We start from the raw sequence: 17,328 nt of genomic DNA on the forward strand, positions 1-17,328 counted from the left end.
CACACAAAACAATATATGCAGTGTTTCTTAACACGTTCCACCAGCCGCACCGGGAGTGCAGAATTCCTGCAGCATTGCGTCAACACGAGCAGCAAACTGTGGACACATTTGGTCACCGCGGTGTCTCATCGAACTGCTGCATCTTAGAGGCAAGGAGCCGCTGTCGACATTGGTTTTGTCTCATCGGCATCAGCCAGGCCTGCTCCAATCACCTCCGATGAGCACGGCTCGCTACGACCGGCGTGTAAGAAGCTATTTCAATAAAATACCGGCGAACTACCGATCCTTACGACATTGGGCAAAATGATTTCGTCCGACACAACTCAAAAAGAGTCGCTTCTTCAGAACTGATTTTTGGTGTTTAGTTTGTTGTCCCTGACCCGCATCTCCGATGAGCACGGCTGACTACGTACGGTGTGAAAGAAGTTCAACACACAACAACAACAACCGCCATTCGCCACTAAGTGGCGGTGACGTCACCACGACGCTTGTGCCAGGCCATGTGCGCCTTGAGGCCACGTGAAGTGTCGAACGCCCGCTGGCAGGAGGTCACGGGGCAGACCCAGGACCCAACACACACACACATACAGACATACATGCGGAGGCGAGAGGGGTCCGTGCGTGTAAGATCGCATTAACACGCCGCCTCTATTCATTCCGACTGAGGCAGAGGCAGCTGGTTGTGGTTCGTCTCTTTAAACATTCCAGCCCAACAACAGAGTGCCCATCGCGACGCCTCTCTGCGACCTTTCGGGGTGCGACATCTCGCCATCATTCACCCCTCCTCCTTCCTCCCCCCTCCTCCTCCTTCTTCCTCCTCCCCCCTATCGCCCCCCAACCCCCCTACTGATTAGTTCTCCAACCGCCTCAAACCTGTTCGGGGCAGCTGAAGCGACTCTCCGCTATCGATCTCCCATCGCCCAGATATTTGAATACCCCCCCCCACGCACGCCTGCCATCCACTCTGCACAAAGACACAGAACCCCCGTATAGCCTTGAACAGACTGTGGGGGCAAATGTGGTTAGCGAGTAGCACCTGTGAAGGAACAGTCCACGAGGGAGTGGATGGCCAGCACCACGCCAGACCGCCTTTGTCTCCCCAGTAGCGATGCCTACACACCGCACCAGGTACCCATTTGAGGATCTAGGGGCAGCCCAGGAGGGCCGCTTCAGATGATCGCTGTCACTGGTTTTGGCCGTGGGCAGGAATCGAATTCGGGTGGCTGGGTTCGTAGCGCAAGGGCGCTAACCCCTACGCTACCGCTCCACTCTGCATACCTTCCCCCGCAAAACTCAAACATTACAAATCAAATCGTCATCATCATCCTCAACATAATAATTCTAAACACTTGAGGAGCGAATCCAACGAGGTGAAATCGAACGTAAAAGCTCGCAGAGGGCAAACGAATGATAGATTCTAAACGCCAGTCAATGCGATCGTGGTCTCCACGATTCGGGGGCAGGAGGTGATTTGTCAAACGCGTGGCCCCCTGCAGTTGTATGGAGGCACGTGGAGCGTTTCCCTTCGTTGCTGAGCTGTGAGAGGAATGATTCGAGGGTGGAGTTTGGGTTAAGGTTCGGGTTCGAGTGGTGGTCGGAGCATCCTTCAGAGAGCAATTTGCTCCCAACTCGGAGATACACGTTACATGAGGCGAATGTTTAACGCGTAGTGGCCTTTCGCGATCGGTATTATTCATAACAAAGGCTTTGTCGGTTAGATCGCGTAAGTATAAATGTGTCGTAACCCTCCACCACCCGACACGGCCAGCAAGGTTTGTCACGTAAACAACGCGCCAATTAATTACTACTTCAGCCCGCCGGTGTGTTGGAGAGTAACATCCATAAGATGTACAATGTTAGTAACTAATTGGCGGTCCCGCCATAAGGTTCAATTTTATAACTCGGTGAGCTTTTACCCTTGTTGAACAAAAAATCATTCGCTCACCGCATGAATGTTGTGAAATTCCTTTCGTGTGGGCGTCTTGCGGATTGCGCAGCGATGTGATCATGCAGTTTGCATGAATCACACTGCTAAATTAAAGCGCTCATTATCCTAATTTCAGAACAAATCTAACGCTAATCTCGCCCAACGTTGCCCATTAGCGAACGTTGCCCATACCCTGACACACTGCAGAGGCTTCGTTCGCAACAGCATCATCAGCAGTGACATCTACACAATAGTCCAGATGTCTTGTGACTCACAATCTTCTCGCAGATATCCATTCGGGGCAGGGCAGAACGCTACAACAACAAACATATTCATTTCTATTCTTGGTTCTTTCGGTAAAGTCACGTAGAAGGGAAATCATAAAATAATATAAAACAATAACAATTCTCACGACGTTTCGACTGCAACACAAGCAATCATCATCAGGTGTGAAATCCACAGAAAGAAAAATTGAAAAAAGTGGCGGTTTATCAAAATATTCATTTCTGTTTTAAATTAAGCTTACTTTTTTGTTAACAAATCAAGTTACGTTTTCGAGAATAAAATGGGGGTTCGTTTATAAGACATCTGAACCACCGTGGAGTTGTTCCTGCCGATGAAGCCGTTTATGAGAAGCGACCTGGCCATGAAGTGGCTCATCAGGTGCAAATGTTTAGCAGCAGCCAAATACTCGAAACGCGTGATGTTGATTCTAAATGTGGAGGGGGAAGAGATAATCGTCTGCAGCGTCATCGGCAAAAATCTGCAGAATTATCAGCAGCATCAACAGGATCATGGTTATCAGCAACAGCATCTGCATTGTCTTTATGAACTATGCTGCTGCTGGTGATGCTGCTTGCTGATGAAAGTGAAGATGTGAGTGGGTGGGTCAGCGGTGGGTGAGGGGTGGGTGAGGGGTGGGTGAGGGGTGGGTGAGGGGTGGGTGAGGGGTGGGTGAGGGGTGGGTGAGGGGTGGGTGAGGGGTGGGTGAGCGGTGGGTGTGGGGTGGGTGAGTGGGTGGCTGAGGGGTGGCTGAGCGGTGGGTGAGGGGTGGGTGTGGGGTGGGTGAGCGGTGGGTGAGGGGTGGGTGAGGGGTGGGTGAGGGGTGGGTGAGGGGTGGTGCAGCGGTTAGCGCTACGCTGCGCTACGAACCCGGCGTCCCGAGTTCGATTCCCGCTCACGGCCAACACTGAGTGACGATTATCTGAACCGGTCATGGGCCTCCCCTAGATGTAAACATCGCCACTGGGGAGACAAAGCCGACCGGGCGTGGTCGCTGGCCACCCACCCCCTCGTGTGCCGTTCCGGCCTTCATAGGTGCTCGCTAACAGCACTTGCCCCGACAGCCTTCTAGAGCCTATCACGGGGAACCTTTGTCTTTGTATCTCTCGTGCACAGGGACAGCTGCCACGGCTGTCGCAGCAGCAATCGTCGCCACCCCAAACTGACCCAAGCTTGGCATGGACCCTCCTCTCAAAGAGTTAATGGGGACCTCGAATGAATGAGAGAATGAATAAATGAACGAAACTGGCGTCAGCTGATTCCTACAATGATGAGTCAGCAGTCACGCGCGCGACGGTCACGTGACCCGCCCACGCGGCCGCCGCCGTCGCTCCTCCCACCAGCAGGCGAGGGAGGGGGGAGGGGACTAAGCGCGCTCCTGGTCACGTGAACCACAAAGACAAAGTTCCCCCGAGGTGCCGTGTAGAGAGTCGCTGGGGCAAGTGCTCTTAGTGGCTGTGGAGGCCGCAGGGCTGGGTCAGGGTTCTTGGCAGGGCCCTAGGCCAGGGCCGTGTTGTTCAATAGGCCCGGGCACTGTGCCCAGGGCCTGTAACTCGTTTTAAGGGCTGAGTCGACCTAGGCGAGGCCCCAGGACCGGTTCGGATAATTCGTCGAGGGCAGCGGCTGCGTTGCTTCTGCAAGCGAAGCTGATGACTCCGTGGGCTGGGCCTGGGTCAAATTGATTGCAAGTTTAGTTTTGTGTTTTTATATATTTTGTTTAGACGATTTGTTTACCTTTCCTATACATTGCACCCCTATCGCGTTTTTGGTATTTTTTGTTCTTGTAGATTTTTGAACCCCTACCCTACCGGACAAAAAGAGCTTTGTAGCTCATCGGATTCCTCCAGCATAAACGTTCTGACCTGTACCCCCCCTCCCCTTCTACCGGACATCTGTGAAAATAACAAAAAGAGAGAGAGAGCGTTGTAGCTTTTCGGATTCCTCCAGTAATATCTACGTATGAAAGAGATGTAAAAAACCGCAGATTCTGAGCTTTACGAAGCGCGTTAACCGCTGCGCCACCGCTCCCCCCATGCGAGACCACGGCGGCTGCCAAGAGGAGGAGGAGCCAAGAGGAGGAGGAGGAGCCAAGGGGAGGGGGAGGAGCCAAAGGGAGGAGGAGCCAAGAGGAGGGGGAGGACCCAAGAGGAGGGGGAGGAGTCGGGGTGATGAAGTTAGCGACCGCGGCCTCGGATCGACGTCAGACTCGTGAGGTTTGATCCGTCGACGCTTCCTCTTCCGCTCCTGCGTCTTCTTCTTGTTCCGCCTTTCTCGCTCGAGTCGTTCCCCGAGCAGCCAAGATGCTGTGTGGAGGAACTCAAAAGGTGCAGACGGCCACAGCGGACATCCAAAAGATCGCTGACGAGGTGAGTAGGAGGAGGAGGAGGGTTCAACCCCCAGCGCTGCGCTCATCGCCACGGCCCCGCGTCCTGACATCTGTCACGGCCTCACGTTGTCACAAAGACAAAGATGACCCCTCCACCCCCTCCACCTCGTCAAGTCCTCCCCGGCCGCCTTTGTCTCTCTAGTGGCGACGTTGACGCCACAGCAGCAGCAGGTTCACCACTCAGGCATTCGAGGTGAGGGCCCAAGCCGCAACTCAGGGACTCGTTCTTGGTGGCCGCTGTGGTCCGTGGCCGTGGAGGTCGTGGGCCGGAGTCGAACTCGGGTCGCCTGGGATCGTGGGGCCGGTCCTGTCGCTAGAGATCGATCCATAGACGGCGGCTCCGTCATCGAGGGGCATTACGGGCCAACACAGAGCACAACAAACACGCGTCTAACAACAACAACAACAACACTTTGTGGCCGTTAAAGGGTGGGAGAATTTGCGACGTTTCGAGCCCGTGGCCCTTATTCATGCCACGTAAATGGGTCGGAGAGATGAGTGGGTTAAGAGTTGGAGACTTTGACAGCACGGAGGCCCGATGATAATGACACGTTTACGATTGTTTTATAGTTTAACACGTGCACTTGCGCGACCGATATCCACAATACAGGTTCGTTTTGGGCGAGGTCGTCGTACTCGGATTGTAAATGTTGTGGCTCTTAGCTCTCTACTAGTAACGAATTGGCTTGTTCTGTTTACGTGACAATCCTTACTAAATTTAGATTTAAAGCTTTCGTGACTGCAGGGATTCATCTTCTTGGTTCTTTCGGTAAAGTCACGTAGAATGGAAGTAATAAAATAATAATAAAACGTCGTGAGAATTATTTTATTATGTTTTATTTGTTTTATTTTATTATTTCCATTCTACGTGACTTTACCGAAATAACCAAGAAGATGAATCCTTACTAAGTGGCTGTGTCGGGTTTAACGACGCATATTTACGCGATCTAACCGATTCAAACCCTGTACTATGAATGTGTTTTGTATAATTACACAATAGTGCCACCAGGCAAGGCATAGGGCGAACGAGGAAGTGAAAGTCGCGATGACCGCATCAGTGCCCACTTGTGTCCGCAAGCTAGGGGTCATCGCTTGTTTTCTAAAGGAGTTATAATAATTGCTAATCTAATGTTGTCTTTCGGAGGCCCTAACACAGGTGCTTAAATGCCCACGACACTTCGTAGTCCATTATTAATTGGGGTCAACTTTATATTCATCATAAAGGTTTTATTCACATGTTTAGTACAAATTGTAAATGTTGTGGATTTGCTCTCCAACACACCGGTGGGCTGAAATAGTAAACTAATTGGCACGCGTTGTTGACGTGACAAACATTACTGGCTGTGTCGGGTGGTGGAGGGTTACGACACATTTATACTCATATTCTTGGTTCTTTCGGTAAAGTCACGTAGAGGGAAATAATAAAATAATATAAATATAAAACAATAAAAACTCTCACGACGTTTCGACTGCAACACAAGCAATCATCAGGTGTGAAATCCACAGCAATAAAATGTTCTTGCTGTGGATTTCACACCAAAACGTGAGAATTTTTATTGTTGTATATTAATATTGTTTTATTATTTCCCTTCTACGTGACTTTACCGAAAGAACCAAGAATATGAATCCCTGCAGTCACGAAAGCTTTAAATCAAGACACATTTATACTTACGCGATCTAATCCAAAAAACCTTTATTATGAATATTGGTCGCGAAAGCGTACGTGTTGACTTTATATGATATACAGTACTGTATATATTTAATTTTGCGTTGCCTATGACCGAATGTTACCCAGAATTCATCACATTTCCCAACTCAATTAGGGTTTGAGCCTCAATAGACAATATGATAAATAGCAGGATGGACAATGGCAAAAGACCTGTAACGTGTAAGTTTGTATTCAATTCCATGGTGGGGCTATTGTGTTTATTTTCAGGGAATGAGATGGTTTATAAAATAACGTTTAATTGCTTACGCAGGAAAGTCACGCTGAGAGTCAGTCGTAGGAGCCTGCTTCAAGAGGGCCCTGCATTGGTTTTTATTTAAGGATATAAGTTTTTTCAGAAAGTTAATGGTGAGTGTTTATACGCGTGGGAGGAAGCAGGAGCACACACAACGTGCGAGGGGGCAACACTCTATCCCGTAAAGATGACCCAGGGTGTGGCACCTCGACACCTACGGGGAAGGGGAAGTTTCGCAACATTTGTGCAATTCACCAACCTCATAACGAGGGGTACAACGTTTGGGGTGAATTATAATGTCTTTCATCACTTGTTCAAACTTGATCTTGGCCATTATACAACTGGTTTTTCGTGTGGCTTAGAAGGGTTCATACATTTTTAAAAAACTCTTAATTCTTACACTTCATCTACGAGCGGTTGGTGAAACCACAGCCTTGCGGTTATTTCACGTGGCTCGCTGCCACATGAGGTCTGGGGCTTTGGAACGGCCCACAAACAATACTCTTCAATCCCTGCAACAACAAAACATCACCTTCGCAGCGCCCATCAGATACTGGGATATGAGTGGAGGAATCCGTTCCGCCTTGGCAACAGCACTTCCACTTCTTGCTTCATCGCAAATGTAATCGTTTTTAACCATTGCGTGAATTGGTTCCAATTTGTTGCAAAACATTTTTTTTGAAAGTTGAAAACAAATTTTTTTTTTATTAAACTCACTACTTTTAACACAATTTTTTTCCCCATTGTGGCCATTTAACGGTACTCTCTCAGAAAATAACCCATCACTTCTTCTTGGTTCTTTCGGTAAAGTCACGTAACTTTACCGAAAAAACCAAGAAGATGAATCCCTGCAGTCACAGAATGCTTTAAATCAAAACCCATCACTTGCTTTTTGTTACTATTTTTCATGGCTTGCATTTCAACACGATTTGGATGCATTGTTTTATATGAGTAGGACCATATGTGTTCCGTGGCTTTACACAATACATAGTTGCCAAAGTAGGAAACAGAGGTGGTCTCTGATGTGGTTTATTAAAAAATCTGAATTTAAAAGCCAACGACCGATAAAAGCCCTCCTATGTTTATCCAAAACATCCAAGGCAGTTCGGGGGTCAGCTACCACCGCCGAGACCCTGGGGTCAAATCCTGGTTTCAGCCGCCTGTCATTAAACTGGAATCTCTGGTGTAGTTCGTTGATGGTCTCAACCCAGGTCACCATTGATTGACTGCATACACAAAAAACAACAATAATACATGCGTTTTTTGTCATAAAATTTGCACAAATTCCACTTTTGAGAATTAAAATGTTTTACTCTCCACCGGTGTGCTGAAGTAGCAACTAATTGGCACGTTTTGTTTACGTGACAAACCTTTACTAATCGACTGTGTCGGGACGGTGGTGGGTTTAACGACATTTATATTTACCCAAACATAACCTCTGTTATAGAATAGCCAAAAAATTTGGCTTGCTGCCGTGCAGCGAATTCCCCGACACAGCAAGGCTCACACCCTCACGGCGGATCTTCGTCGTGCGTGGAGAAGAGGCAATGGAAGAGATCTCGGGCTGTGGATCCGTCATATCTTGCCAGAGGCTGTGCGCCAACATGAGGCTGCTTTGTGTGCGAGAGAGAAGGCGTCATGTGTCTTGAGACACTACCGGTTCTCGTGATGCCGATGAAGCACGGCTGGAATCTAAATTTGAAAGAGATGGTGATATTCGTTAAACATTATTGAGCAAAAAGAAGACTAACATTCAGCCGGGTACAACAAGCGAGCTTGGGACGGGACGCACCCATGGAAAGTGGTCATAAATTAACTTCTGCGTAAATCCGTTAATGCGAAACTTGCCCCGGTTTCAACATCGAAATCGAGTGCAAGATTCGCAATTCCGGCCACAAAACAAAACGTCTACTTTTTAAAGTCGTGAAACGCATTCGTGAGAAAGTGGTTTGTTATCGCCACCCCGCAGATGAAGTCCCACGCGGAAGAGAAGACAGGCAAGAAGTTCAGCACCTTCGAGGCGAAGACCTTCACCACGCAGGTGGTGGCAGGGACCAATTACTTCATCAAGGTGAGATGGGGCATGCAGCCGCCCCCTGCCCACAGCGTCGCGCGGAACGACGTCGCGATTGGCACAAACCACCGGTCCTTGTGCTTGGTTCATCTCGGTCGGGTCGTGCCTGTCTTGGCTGGGGCAGTGGCGTAGCAATCTGGCGTGGGTAACGGGTGGGGAGGGTGGCACCAGATGCCATCTCTCTTGCCCGGTCTGCAGGAGGTCATGGGTTCAATCCCGACACTGACACCCGCTGTATATTTGGAGTTTGCGGTGTCTATCTCCCAGTGGTCGCGTAGATTTTTTATGGGTCCTCCGGTTTTTCCCTCCACATTGAGAGTGTGGAGAATGTGTTTTAAATTTCGACGTGATGATGAGCCAATTTGTTGAGCTATCATTTGGGGTAGCCAGGCCGCTTCTGAAAAAAGATTTATATAGATCAGTGGGCCTTAACCTGGTAAAATAAAAAATAGTTTTTTTTTTCTATAGAGCGCGAAATCGCACAATCCGAGCCCGCACAAAGCGAAGGAAGCCTGTGTTTGCCCAATGGGCGGAGGGTAACAAACACGTTCCTTCGGAGTGGGCAGATAGGAACTTGGTTGGACGGCGCATTCGTGCGATCCGTGTCACGCGGCACAAGCTGCGTGGGGCGGTGTGTCACGTGGTGCTGAGCCCGCCCGAAGCATTCTATGAAATACAAATCGAGGGCGTGGCTATGCACGACAGACAGACAAATAATCCCTGGTGGGCAGTGTGGAACTGTTGTTCCTACCTGTATAACAACCGAACTGAACACGTCAAAGTTGCTTAGTTTAATTCCCATCGTGCCCAACAACGCTCGTCATGACCTGACGACGCACCCGAGAGCTGTGCAGCGCACCTGCGAACACCTGCGAACACCTGCGAACACCTGCGAACACCTGCGAACACCTGCGAACACCTGCGAACACCTGCGCCGTGCTGGAATGACATCGCCTTCGCCTCGTTTTGTGAACCCCGTGCTCTTCCCTTGCCGCCCTCCCGCCACCGCGCCCTCCCCAAGGTCCACGTGGGGAACGAGGAGTACATTCACCTGCGCGTGCACGAGCCTCTGCCGCACACGAACGCGAAGCGCAGCCTGCACAGCGTGGAGCACCCCAAGAAGCTGAGCGACGAGCTGAAGCACTTCGGCTGAGCCGGAATCGCCAGTGGCCACGCGTGTGCGTGCGCGTGCTTGCGCGTACGTGTGTCCGCTCGCTCGCCAGAGCAGAGCACACAAAATGCGTTACAACCGACCGCTCGGTTACTGCCACCACCACCACCACGACTCTTGCGATTGTGTAAATGACGGCCCATTCCCCATTGTTAATGCACGGTGTGATCGACGTTCATTTGTGCTGGCCTCGGTTTATTTGTTGCGTCGTGATGCCGTGACAACAGGGAAGCAGGGCAACGCTGTAGGTTTCCGCCGGATAGGCTCATTTTTTTTGGGATTTTCCGAGAAGACAAACTTAACAATTTGGACCAAAATCCTAGTCTGCTATTTTCTTCCATGCACCGCCGTCTTTGCGTTTGCGAAATTGACTCTTCCTGCTCGCTGCGAATTGACAGATTTGGAGAAGTCGATTGGCAGAATTCATCCGAATGTCCGCGTATAGAAATGCATTGTGGAAAATTACGGGTAAAAATGATACGTAGAACTCGAGGTATAAAAGTGCGATGAAAAATAAGAATAGGTTTAATACCCCTTTTGACAATAAAACAAGAGGTATTAAGATGTTCAAACACCAAATAGACACCTTTTGCAAGGGACAAAGTCTACAATTAACCACACATGTGGCAAAACATGAATCAAACATGCTCTGATAATATACGCATTGTCTTTTAAACTGATTGGCCTACACCAGAAGACAGCCTTCTTTATGGCCGTGTCTCACCGCCGGTGTTAACGCAGAGAACGCCGAAAGGCGAACGGTGCAGAGGCAATGCGAGTGTCGGAGCATTTATAGCTCGGGTAGAGCAGTTTTTACTAAAAAGGTCCCAACACGGTTGAGCAGAACGATGCAAATAAAACATTTCTTGTAGGAGAGCAGGCCTGGTGGTGAATGACACGGTCTATAAATGGTCTTGCGTGTTTAAGGGAAAAACTCGCGGGCCGAAACTGTAGTAAACGTTGATTTTGTACGAGAGATGTATTAATTTATGATCTTCTGAAGTACAATCCTGGTGTGTTCGGCTGCGGATCGTGGGTGTGGGTTTAGCTGATTGATCAATAAATGGCTTTAAAAAAAAAAAGCAACACCTGGTTTGTGACTTGGTGAGTGATGGTGAGTGGGTGGCGAGGTGAGTGCTGGGTGAGAGATGGGCGAGTGGGTGGTAAGGTGGGTGGAGTGATGGGTGAGATGGAACCCGCTCATCCCGCAAACAATATCTAGAATAATCTTAATTTTGGAGCTTTCGTGACTGCAGGAATCATTCTTTGTTTCTTTCGGTTAAGTCACGTCTAAAGATAAAATAATAAATTAAAATTATAGTATATTACGACGTTTCGATTGCAACACAAGCAATCATCATCAGGCATAAAAGAAATAGCAACAAAAATCTAACTAGAAAACTATGGACAGACATACAAGCAGACAGACATCACAACGGCACACAGAGAGATGACACATCGGCACAAAGAGAGGGGTCGTTTCTGTGACGGTCCCTTAAATATAGAGAGGGGGGGGGGGCGGGGACGGAGAGAGGGAGGGGGCAGATAAAATTAGCATATCAATGAGTGTACGGCAACGTACTGCTGCTGCTGCAAGTAAGATGACGACGTGGCACGGGCACGCAAGCTTGAAAATTAGGAGAAAGGCACACGAAAATTAAATAACCTAGTAAAATATCGAAATGTGATGTAATACAACACAGAGAGTCGGTTAACACACAATTAACGCATAGCCTGGTTGCTTACGTATTTCAAAGATTGCTAAGTTAGAATTTTAAGTGTGACAATTCCAAAGAGAAGACACAGGCAGAGAGAACACATAGCCAGAGAGAGAAAAGGATAAGCTTAAAACTTCCCCGTAGAAGTGGTTCAATCTTAATTTTGGAGCTTTCGTGACTGCAGGAATCATTCTTTGTTTCTTTCGGTTAAGTCACGTCTAAAGATAAAATAATAAATTAAAATTATAGTATATTACGACGTTTCGATTGCAACACAAGCAATCTATAGTTTTCTAGTTAGATTTTTGTTGCTATTTGTCTATAGTTTTCTAGTTAGATTTTTGTTGCTATTTCTTTTATGCCTGATGATGATTGCTTGTGTTGCAATCGAAACGTCGTAATATACTATAATTTTAATTTATTATTTTATCTTTAGACGTGACTTAACCGAAAGAAACAAAGAATGATTCCTGCAGTCACGAAAGCTCCAAAATTAAGATTGAACCACTTCTACGGGGAAGTTTTAAGCTTATCCTTTTCTCTCTCTGGCTATGTGTTCTCTCTGCCTGTGTCTTCTCTTTGGAATTGTCACACTTAAAATTCTAACTTAGCAATCTTTGAAATACGTAAGCAACCAGGCTATGCGTTAATTGTGTGTTAACCGACTCTCTGTGTTGTATTACATCACATTTCGATATTTTACTAGGTTATTTAATTTTCGTGTGCGTTCTCCTAATTTTCAAGCTTGCGTGCCCGTGCCACGTCGTCATCTTACTTGCAGCAGCAGCAATACGTTGCCGTACACTCATTGATATGCTAATTTTATCTGCCCCCTCCCTCTCTCCGTCCCCGCCCCCCCCCCTCTCTATATTTAAGGGACCGTCACAGAAACGACCCCTCTCTTTGTGCCGATGTGTCATCTCTCTGTGTGCCGTTGTGATGTCTGTCTGCTTGTATGTCTGTCTATAGTTTTCTAGTTAGATTTTTGTTGCTATTTCTTTTATGCCTGATGATGATTGCTTGTGTTGCAATCGAAACGTCGTAATATACTATAATTTTAATTTATTATTTTATCTTTAGACGTGACTTAACCGAAAGAAACAAAGAATATCTAGAATAATCAGGAGGGGGCGGCATTGCTGCAGGAGTAGTGCAGTGAAATTGAAAGTCATGAATGGCATTTCAGGCCCCTGAAAAACGCCCTGCATGAGTCAGTACGAAACTGGCCTATGATCTAATCACCCGACATATGTCCAATCTCGTTAGGTTAGGCCGGATGGAGCCAGGATAGTTGTTAGCTGCGCTTCTGGGGCCGTCTGGAACGCTCTTCCGATATTAGGAAGCCACTAGGCTATGCACCTTTAAATCTCGATCGAAAAGTAATTTTTGAGAACTTCTGTCGGCGTTTGGTTTGGTGTCCTTCCCCAGCACCTCCGATGAGCATGGTTGGCTACGTACGGTGCGAAAGAAGTTCAACAACATACACCGTGCCTGCCAGGTCTTTTTGTGGTGTACTGCACTCTACCCCCCCCCCCTGTTCACCAACACGAAGTATGGTCAAATAACCCCCACGATCCACATGGAATTAGGGAGGCTCTCATCTAAAACCCACAACATCCTGGGTGTGGGTTTAGCTGATCAATAAATGGTGTGATAAAAAACTGGTTCTGACGGGGTGAGTGGGTGACCAAGGTGAGTGATGGGTGAGTGGGTGGCATGGTGAGTGTTGGGTGAGTGGGTGGCATGGTGATTGTTGGGTTAGTGGGTGGCATGGTGAGTGTTGGGTGAGTGGGTGGCATGGTGAGTGGGTGGCATGGTGAGTGCTGGGTGAGCGATTTGTTTTATTGATCAACAAACGGCATTAAACAGCCCGTTCTGTTGACTGCATCTGCGTCTCAAGTTTATGTTAAAGTTACCGCGTCCGCACACCGGAGCTCGGTGTTAGTGCACCGTCGGATTGTGACTGCAGACTCACGTTTACAGACACCGAGTGCAGATCGCGCAATCGACAGATTTGCGAGCCCAGCCTACAATTTACACCCTGATCCGCGTCGCAGAGGGCAGGACTGCAATTGATGCTCGTTCATGTGAATTATAAATCCACGTCAAATTACCACGCCATAACTAAATGACCGAAGGGCGGGTTCGGATTTGTAATAATAAATTGCTGTGCAGTTTTTTTCCCCTCCCCTTTACATACCGTGTCAACCCATACGGGTTTACCCCGTATTCTTGTTACAGGGATATTGAGTTTTCAGGTCCGTACGGCGTACAGCCGTTTCAATGCGGGCAACGCTGTTTTGCCTATTTGTTTGTGTTTCTCCCTTGCGATGGGACTTCGTAGGATGAACGTTGAGATTTATAGGGGGTGACCAATAAGGTCTGTAACGAGGTAGGGCACTGATAAGGCGTTGACAGGGATGCCTTCGTGCGGCGGGCGTAGATTTATCTCCGAAAAAAATGCGCACAAAGCGAAACCGCACGGGGAGGCAGCGGCGCCTCCGACCAGCGAGTCAAGCACTCACGTGGTGCCGTCTGCCACGTGCGATCTCGGATAGCCGCGTGTGAGCTGACCTCGCTATATTATACTGGTAGGAACCTCCTGGTCACACCAGCCCACAGGGGATTATTGTGTCCGTCCGTCGTGCAGGGAGGGGCTGGGTGGGGATAGGAGGGTGGGGAGGGGCTGGGTGGGGAGGGTAGGGCTGGGTGGGGGGTGGGAGGGGTAGGGCTGGGTGGTGAGGGGCTGGTCACCCCGTGGTGCCCTTATAAAACTCAACGTTTAACCTACTCACGCCGGCTTGTGCCCGCCCTCACAGTCGGCCATATTTGCGGAATACACCACGCCGCCGTTAACCCTGGCCATTGACCGAGCAACCCAACGTTCCTACCAGCTCCCTCCGCAGCAAAACCCTCGCTCCCTCAAACTCACCGCTCAAAACTCACTCACCAAAACTCACCAGATAAACCATCACCGGCCACTCACCACCTTTAAACTCACCGCTCAAAACTCACTCACCAAAACTCCCCAGCCAAACCTCGCCAGCCTAGATGGCTACAAATTCCACGCGCCGTTCAATAAGCACATTACGCACAGCGAGTTTGTTTTCTTTACAAACCATCCTCTGTACACTGCGGGCCCAAACGTCGTCGGGTTTACATCGTCGGCGCTGGCGGTCCCCACTCATCTCCCCCCCCCCTACCCCACCGTTGCCCTCGGTGCTCGTGTGAATCCAGGACTGCGTCCACGTGAGCGTGCCCCAGGACACGGGCCGGCCACGTGATGTCGTCTCCGTGCAGGGACTCAAGCCCAACAGGCCGCCCTCCCATCCCGTCGAGTTCTTCTTCTGAAACCGGAGCCGCGCGGGACGCCAACGTTTTAACTTCCCGTTGAGCGAAATGGGCGAAGGAGATATTGGTGAACGAAGCGTTGTTGTTGCCGTTTCCATTTTATTTCGCTGTCAACGGCGTCTCTGATTGGACGATAACTCTCACGCTTGACGATGACTTCGACTGACCGCCAAACACCGGGGCGGCGATTCACGGTGATGGGGACGCAAAACAACAGGCAGAGTCTGCGTGGAGACGCAGACGGAGAACGTTGCGTGAGGTTTCAAGCTTCAAGTTTTATTTATTAGGTATAGCCCTGTGAGCCATTCGGCTCTTGAATCGGGTGCAACCGCAACAAACAAAAAAACAAAAAACATGAACAAGAAAACATCTTAAAGTGACTATGTGCAAACAGAAAATCCAAGAAAAGACAGCAAAATATTGCAGAAAAATATGGAACGCTTCACGAATTTGCGTGTCATCGTTAGAGACCACGGTGCACAGAGGAAGACCCCAACCCACGGCAACTGGCTGCATGTGAAAGGTAACTGTGTCTATTTAGCTGACTGGATGGCTTGATAATGATTGTGTGGGGAGGCAGGGAGGGGTAATTGATAACAGTGGACTCAATCTTGGGCTGCTTTTCGTGGACTGCATGCAAAGGATGACCACGTTTATTCCCACAGGCTAGAATTTGACTCGCATTGCACGGGCGGTCTTTGACTGCGCTCAGACGATGACTCGGGTAATCGAACGCACTGCCACGCAATTCACACCGGCGAGACGCGCGGAGCGGTCACTGCTGATGGCGATTGTTTACAATAAATCTGCAACGCTGTTGCGTGTGTAAGAACGCGTTTGCGGGGTTTAACCTCCCAATAGATTTGTCTTCACAGCCCTCTGCTGCCTGCACAACTCCCGGCGTCTGCACCGTGGTCACACCCATCCAGGCCCTCTCCAGGCCCACGCGTGCTTAGCTTGCTGGAGGATTGTGTGTGGGGGTTGGGTGTTGGGTGGGAGGGGGGAGAATAGGGTTGCCACCTCTTGTACAAAAATTCGGGACATATGATGGTCAGAGGCGAGCTGCATCTGAAAAATAGCCGCGCGAAAGGGGTGAAACCACACGTCGACATTTTTACACAACTGCCAAAATATGTTTTCGTTTGCCTTGTTGTCAAGCGGGTAAAAATATACAGATGTTATATTTATTTTCCCAGGACTAGCAGCTACCTCCTCCTCATCCTCCACATAAGAATGGACAGTCGTGGAGGAAAACCGGGACACGTGGCATTTCTTGGGAAAGAGAGACACTCCACACCCTGGGGCAACGTGGAGGGACGTGCTTTAGCTGGCGGTGTGGTGAGCGGCAGTGGAGCCGTTAGCGAAGTGCGCTACGAACCCGGCGAACCAGGTTTGATTCCCGCTCACGGCCACCACCAGTGACGATTTTATTGAAACCAGTCCCGAGCCTCTCCTAGGTCGACTCAAGCTGAAACGAGTACCTGGTGCGATGTGTAAACATCGCCACTGAGGGAGACAAAGGCAGCCTGGCGTGATGTTGGCCACCCACCCCCTCGTGTGCCGTGCCGGCCTTTCATAGGTGGTGCTACTCGCTAACAGCACTTGCCCCTACAGCCTGTCAAGGCTATACCGGGGGAAAACGTTGTGTTTGTGTGCAGATGAGATTTTTAAAAAAAATCCCAGATTTCATTAAGCTCTTTCCCTGGCCACCCTCTCATGGACAACGCACGATCATCTGTCTAGGGGGGGTTTTGGCGTTGAGGCCCCGTGCCCCTCACCCCTTCAACGCCACGCGTCCTCTTCGCCTGCGACCTTCTCGCGCGAAGAGCAACAGCGGGGAGCAAGGAGGCCACAGCGCGCATGAAGATCGCTCGGGGCGGGGTGGGGGGCAATTGGCAAACTTTGCGCGCGCGCGCACCGCAAGAATGTGGTGGGGATCGGCGCAGTGGATGGAATCCGTGAGCGATAATCTGCGGTCGCTGATGAATTTGCAAACCGACACCCCACGCACGGCACCAGCGGGAGGGGTGGGGAGGGAGTGGTGCCCCGAAATTGTCAAGCTGTTTAAGGTAGGAAAGCCCAGCGTCCCCTGGAGTAGGTGGACAATTAAAGATAAGCCACAGTTATTGCAATGCGGTGCGATTTTGGCCACGTAATCAAAGCTAAGGACCGGTATGCAGTGAACCCACAGGATAAATATTATAAAAGCGCCAACGCCGCGCACGATATATGTGAGCGGAGAGACATTTCCCATCCAGCAGTGGAGAGAATGGGTGGCTGATGTCGGTATGGAGACGGATCCGTGTGGCCGAGTGGGGCTCGCAGTCTGCAAGCACGGTGCGTCGGTGTCACTCTGAATGAGTGCGTATGTGTCGTGTTGTAAATAAAGGCGGACGACTTCTTGTCTTATTTCCGGGCCACTTTATTACAGTCTCTTTTATAACACTTGCTTAGTTCT

At 49.5% G+C, this 17,328-nt stretch overlaps 1 protein-coding gene across 1 annotated transcript; it reads left to right on the plus strand.

The window, feature by feature from the left end:
• The first annotated feature begins 4,343 nt into the window (after positions 1-4,343).
• On the plus strand, positions 4,344-10,883 carry LOC144950322 (cystatin-B-like). Its single transcript, XM_078880428.1, has 3 exons — positions 4,344-4,575; positions 8,526-8,627; positions 9,652-10,883. The coding sequence occupies exons 1-3, from the start codon at positions 4,510-4,512 to the stop codon at positions 9,781-9,783; spliced, it is 300 nt and encodes a 99-aa protein (XP_078736554.1). The 5' UTR covers positions 4,344-4,509; the 3' UTR covers positions 9,784-10,883.
• Positions 10,884-17,328: the final 6,445 nt, after the last annotated feature.

This window comes from Lampetra fluviatilis, chromosome 57, assembly GCF_964198595.1.
Source record: "Lampetra fluviatilis chromosome 57, kcLamFluv1.1, whole genome shotgun sequence".
NCBI lineage: Eukaryota > Metazoa > Chordata > Hyperoartia > Petromyzontiformes > Petromyzontidae > Lampetra > Lampetra fluviatilis.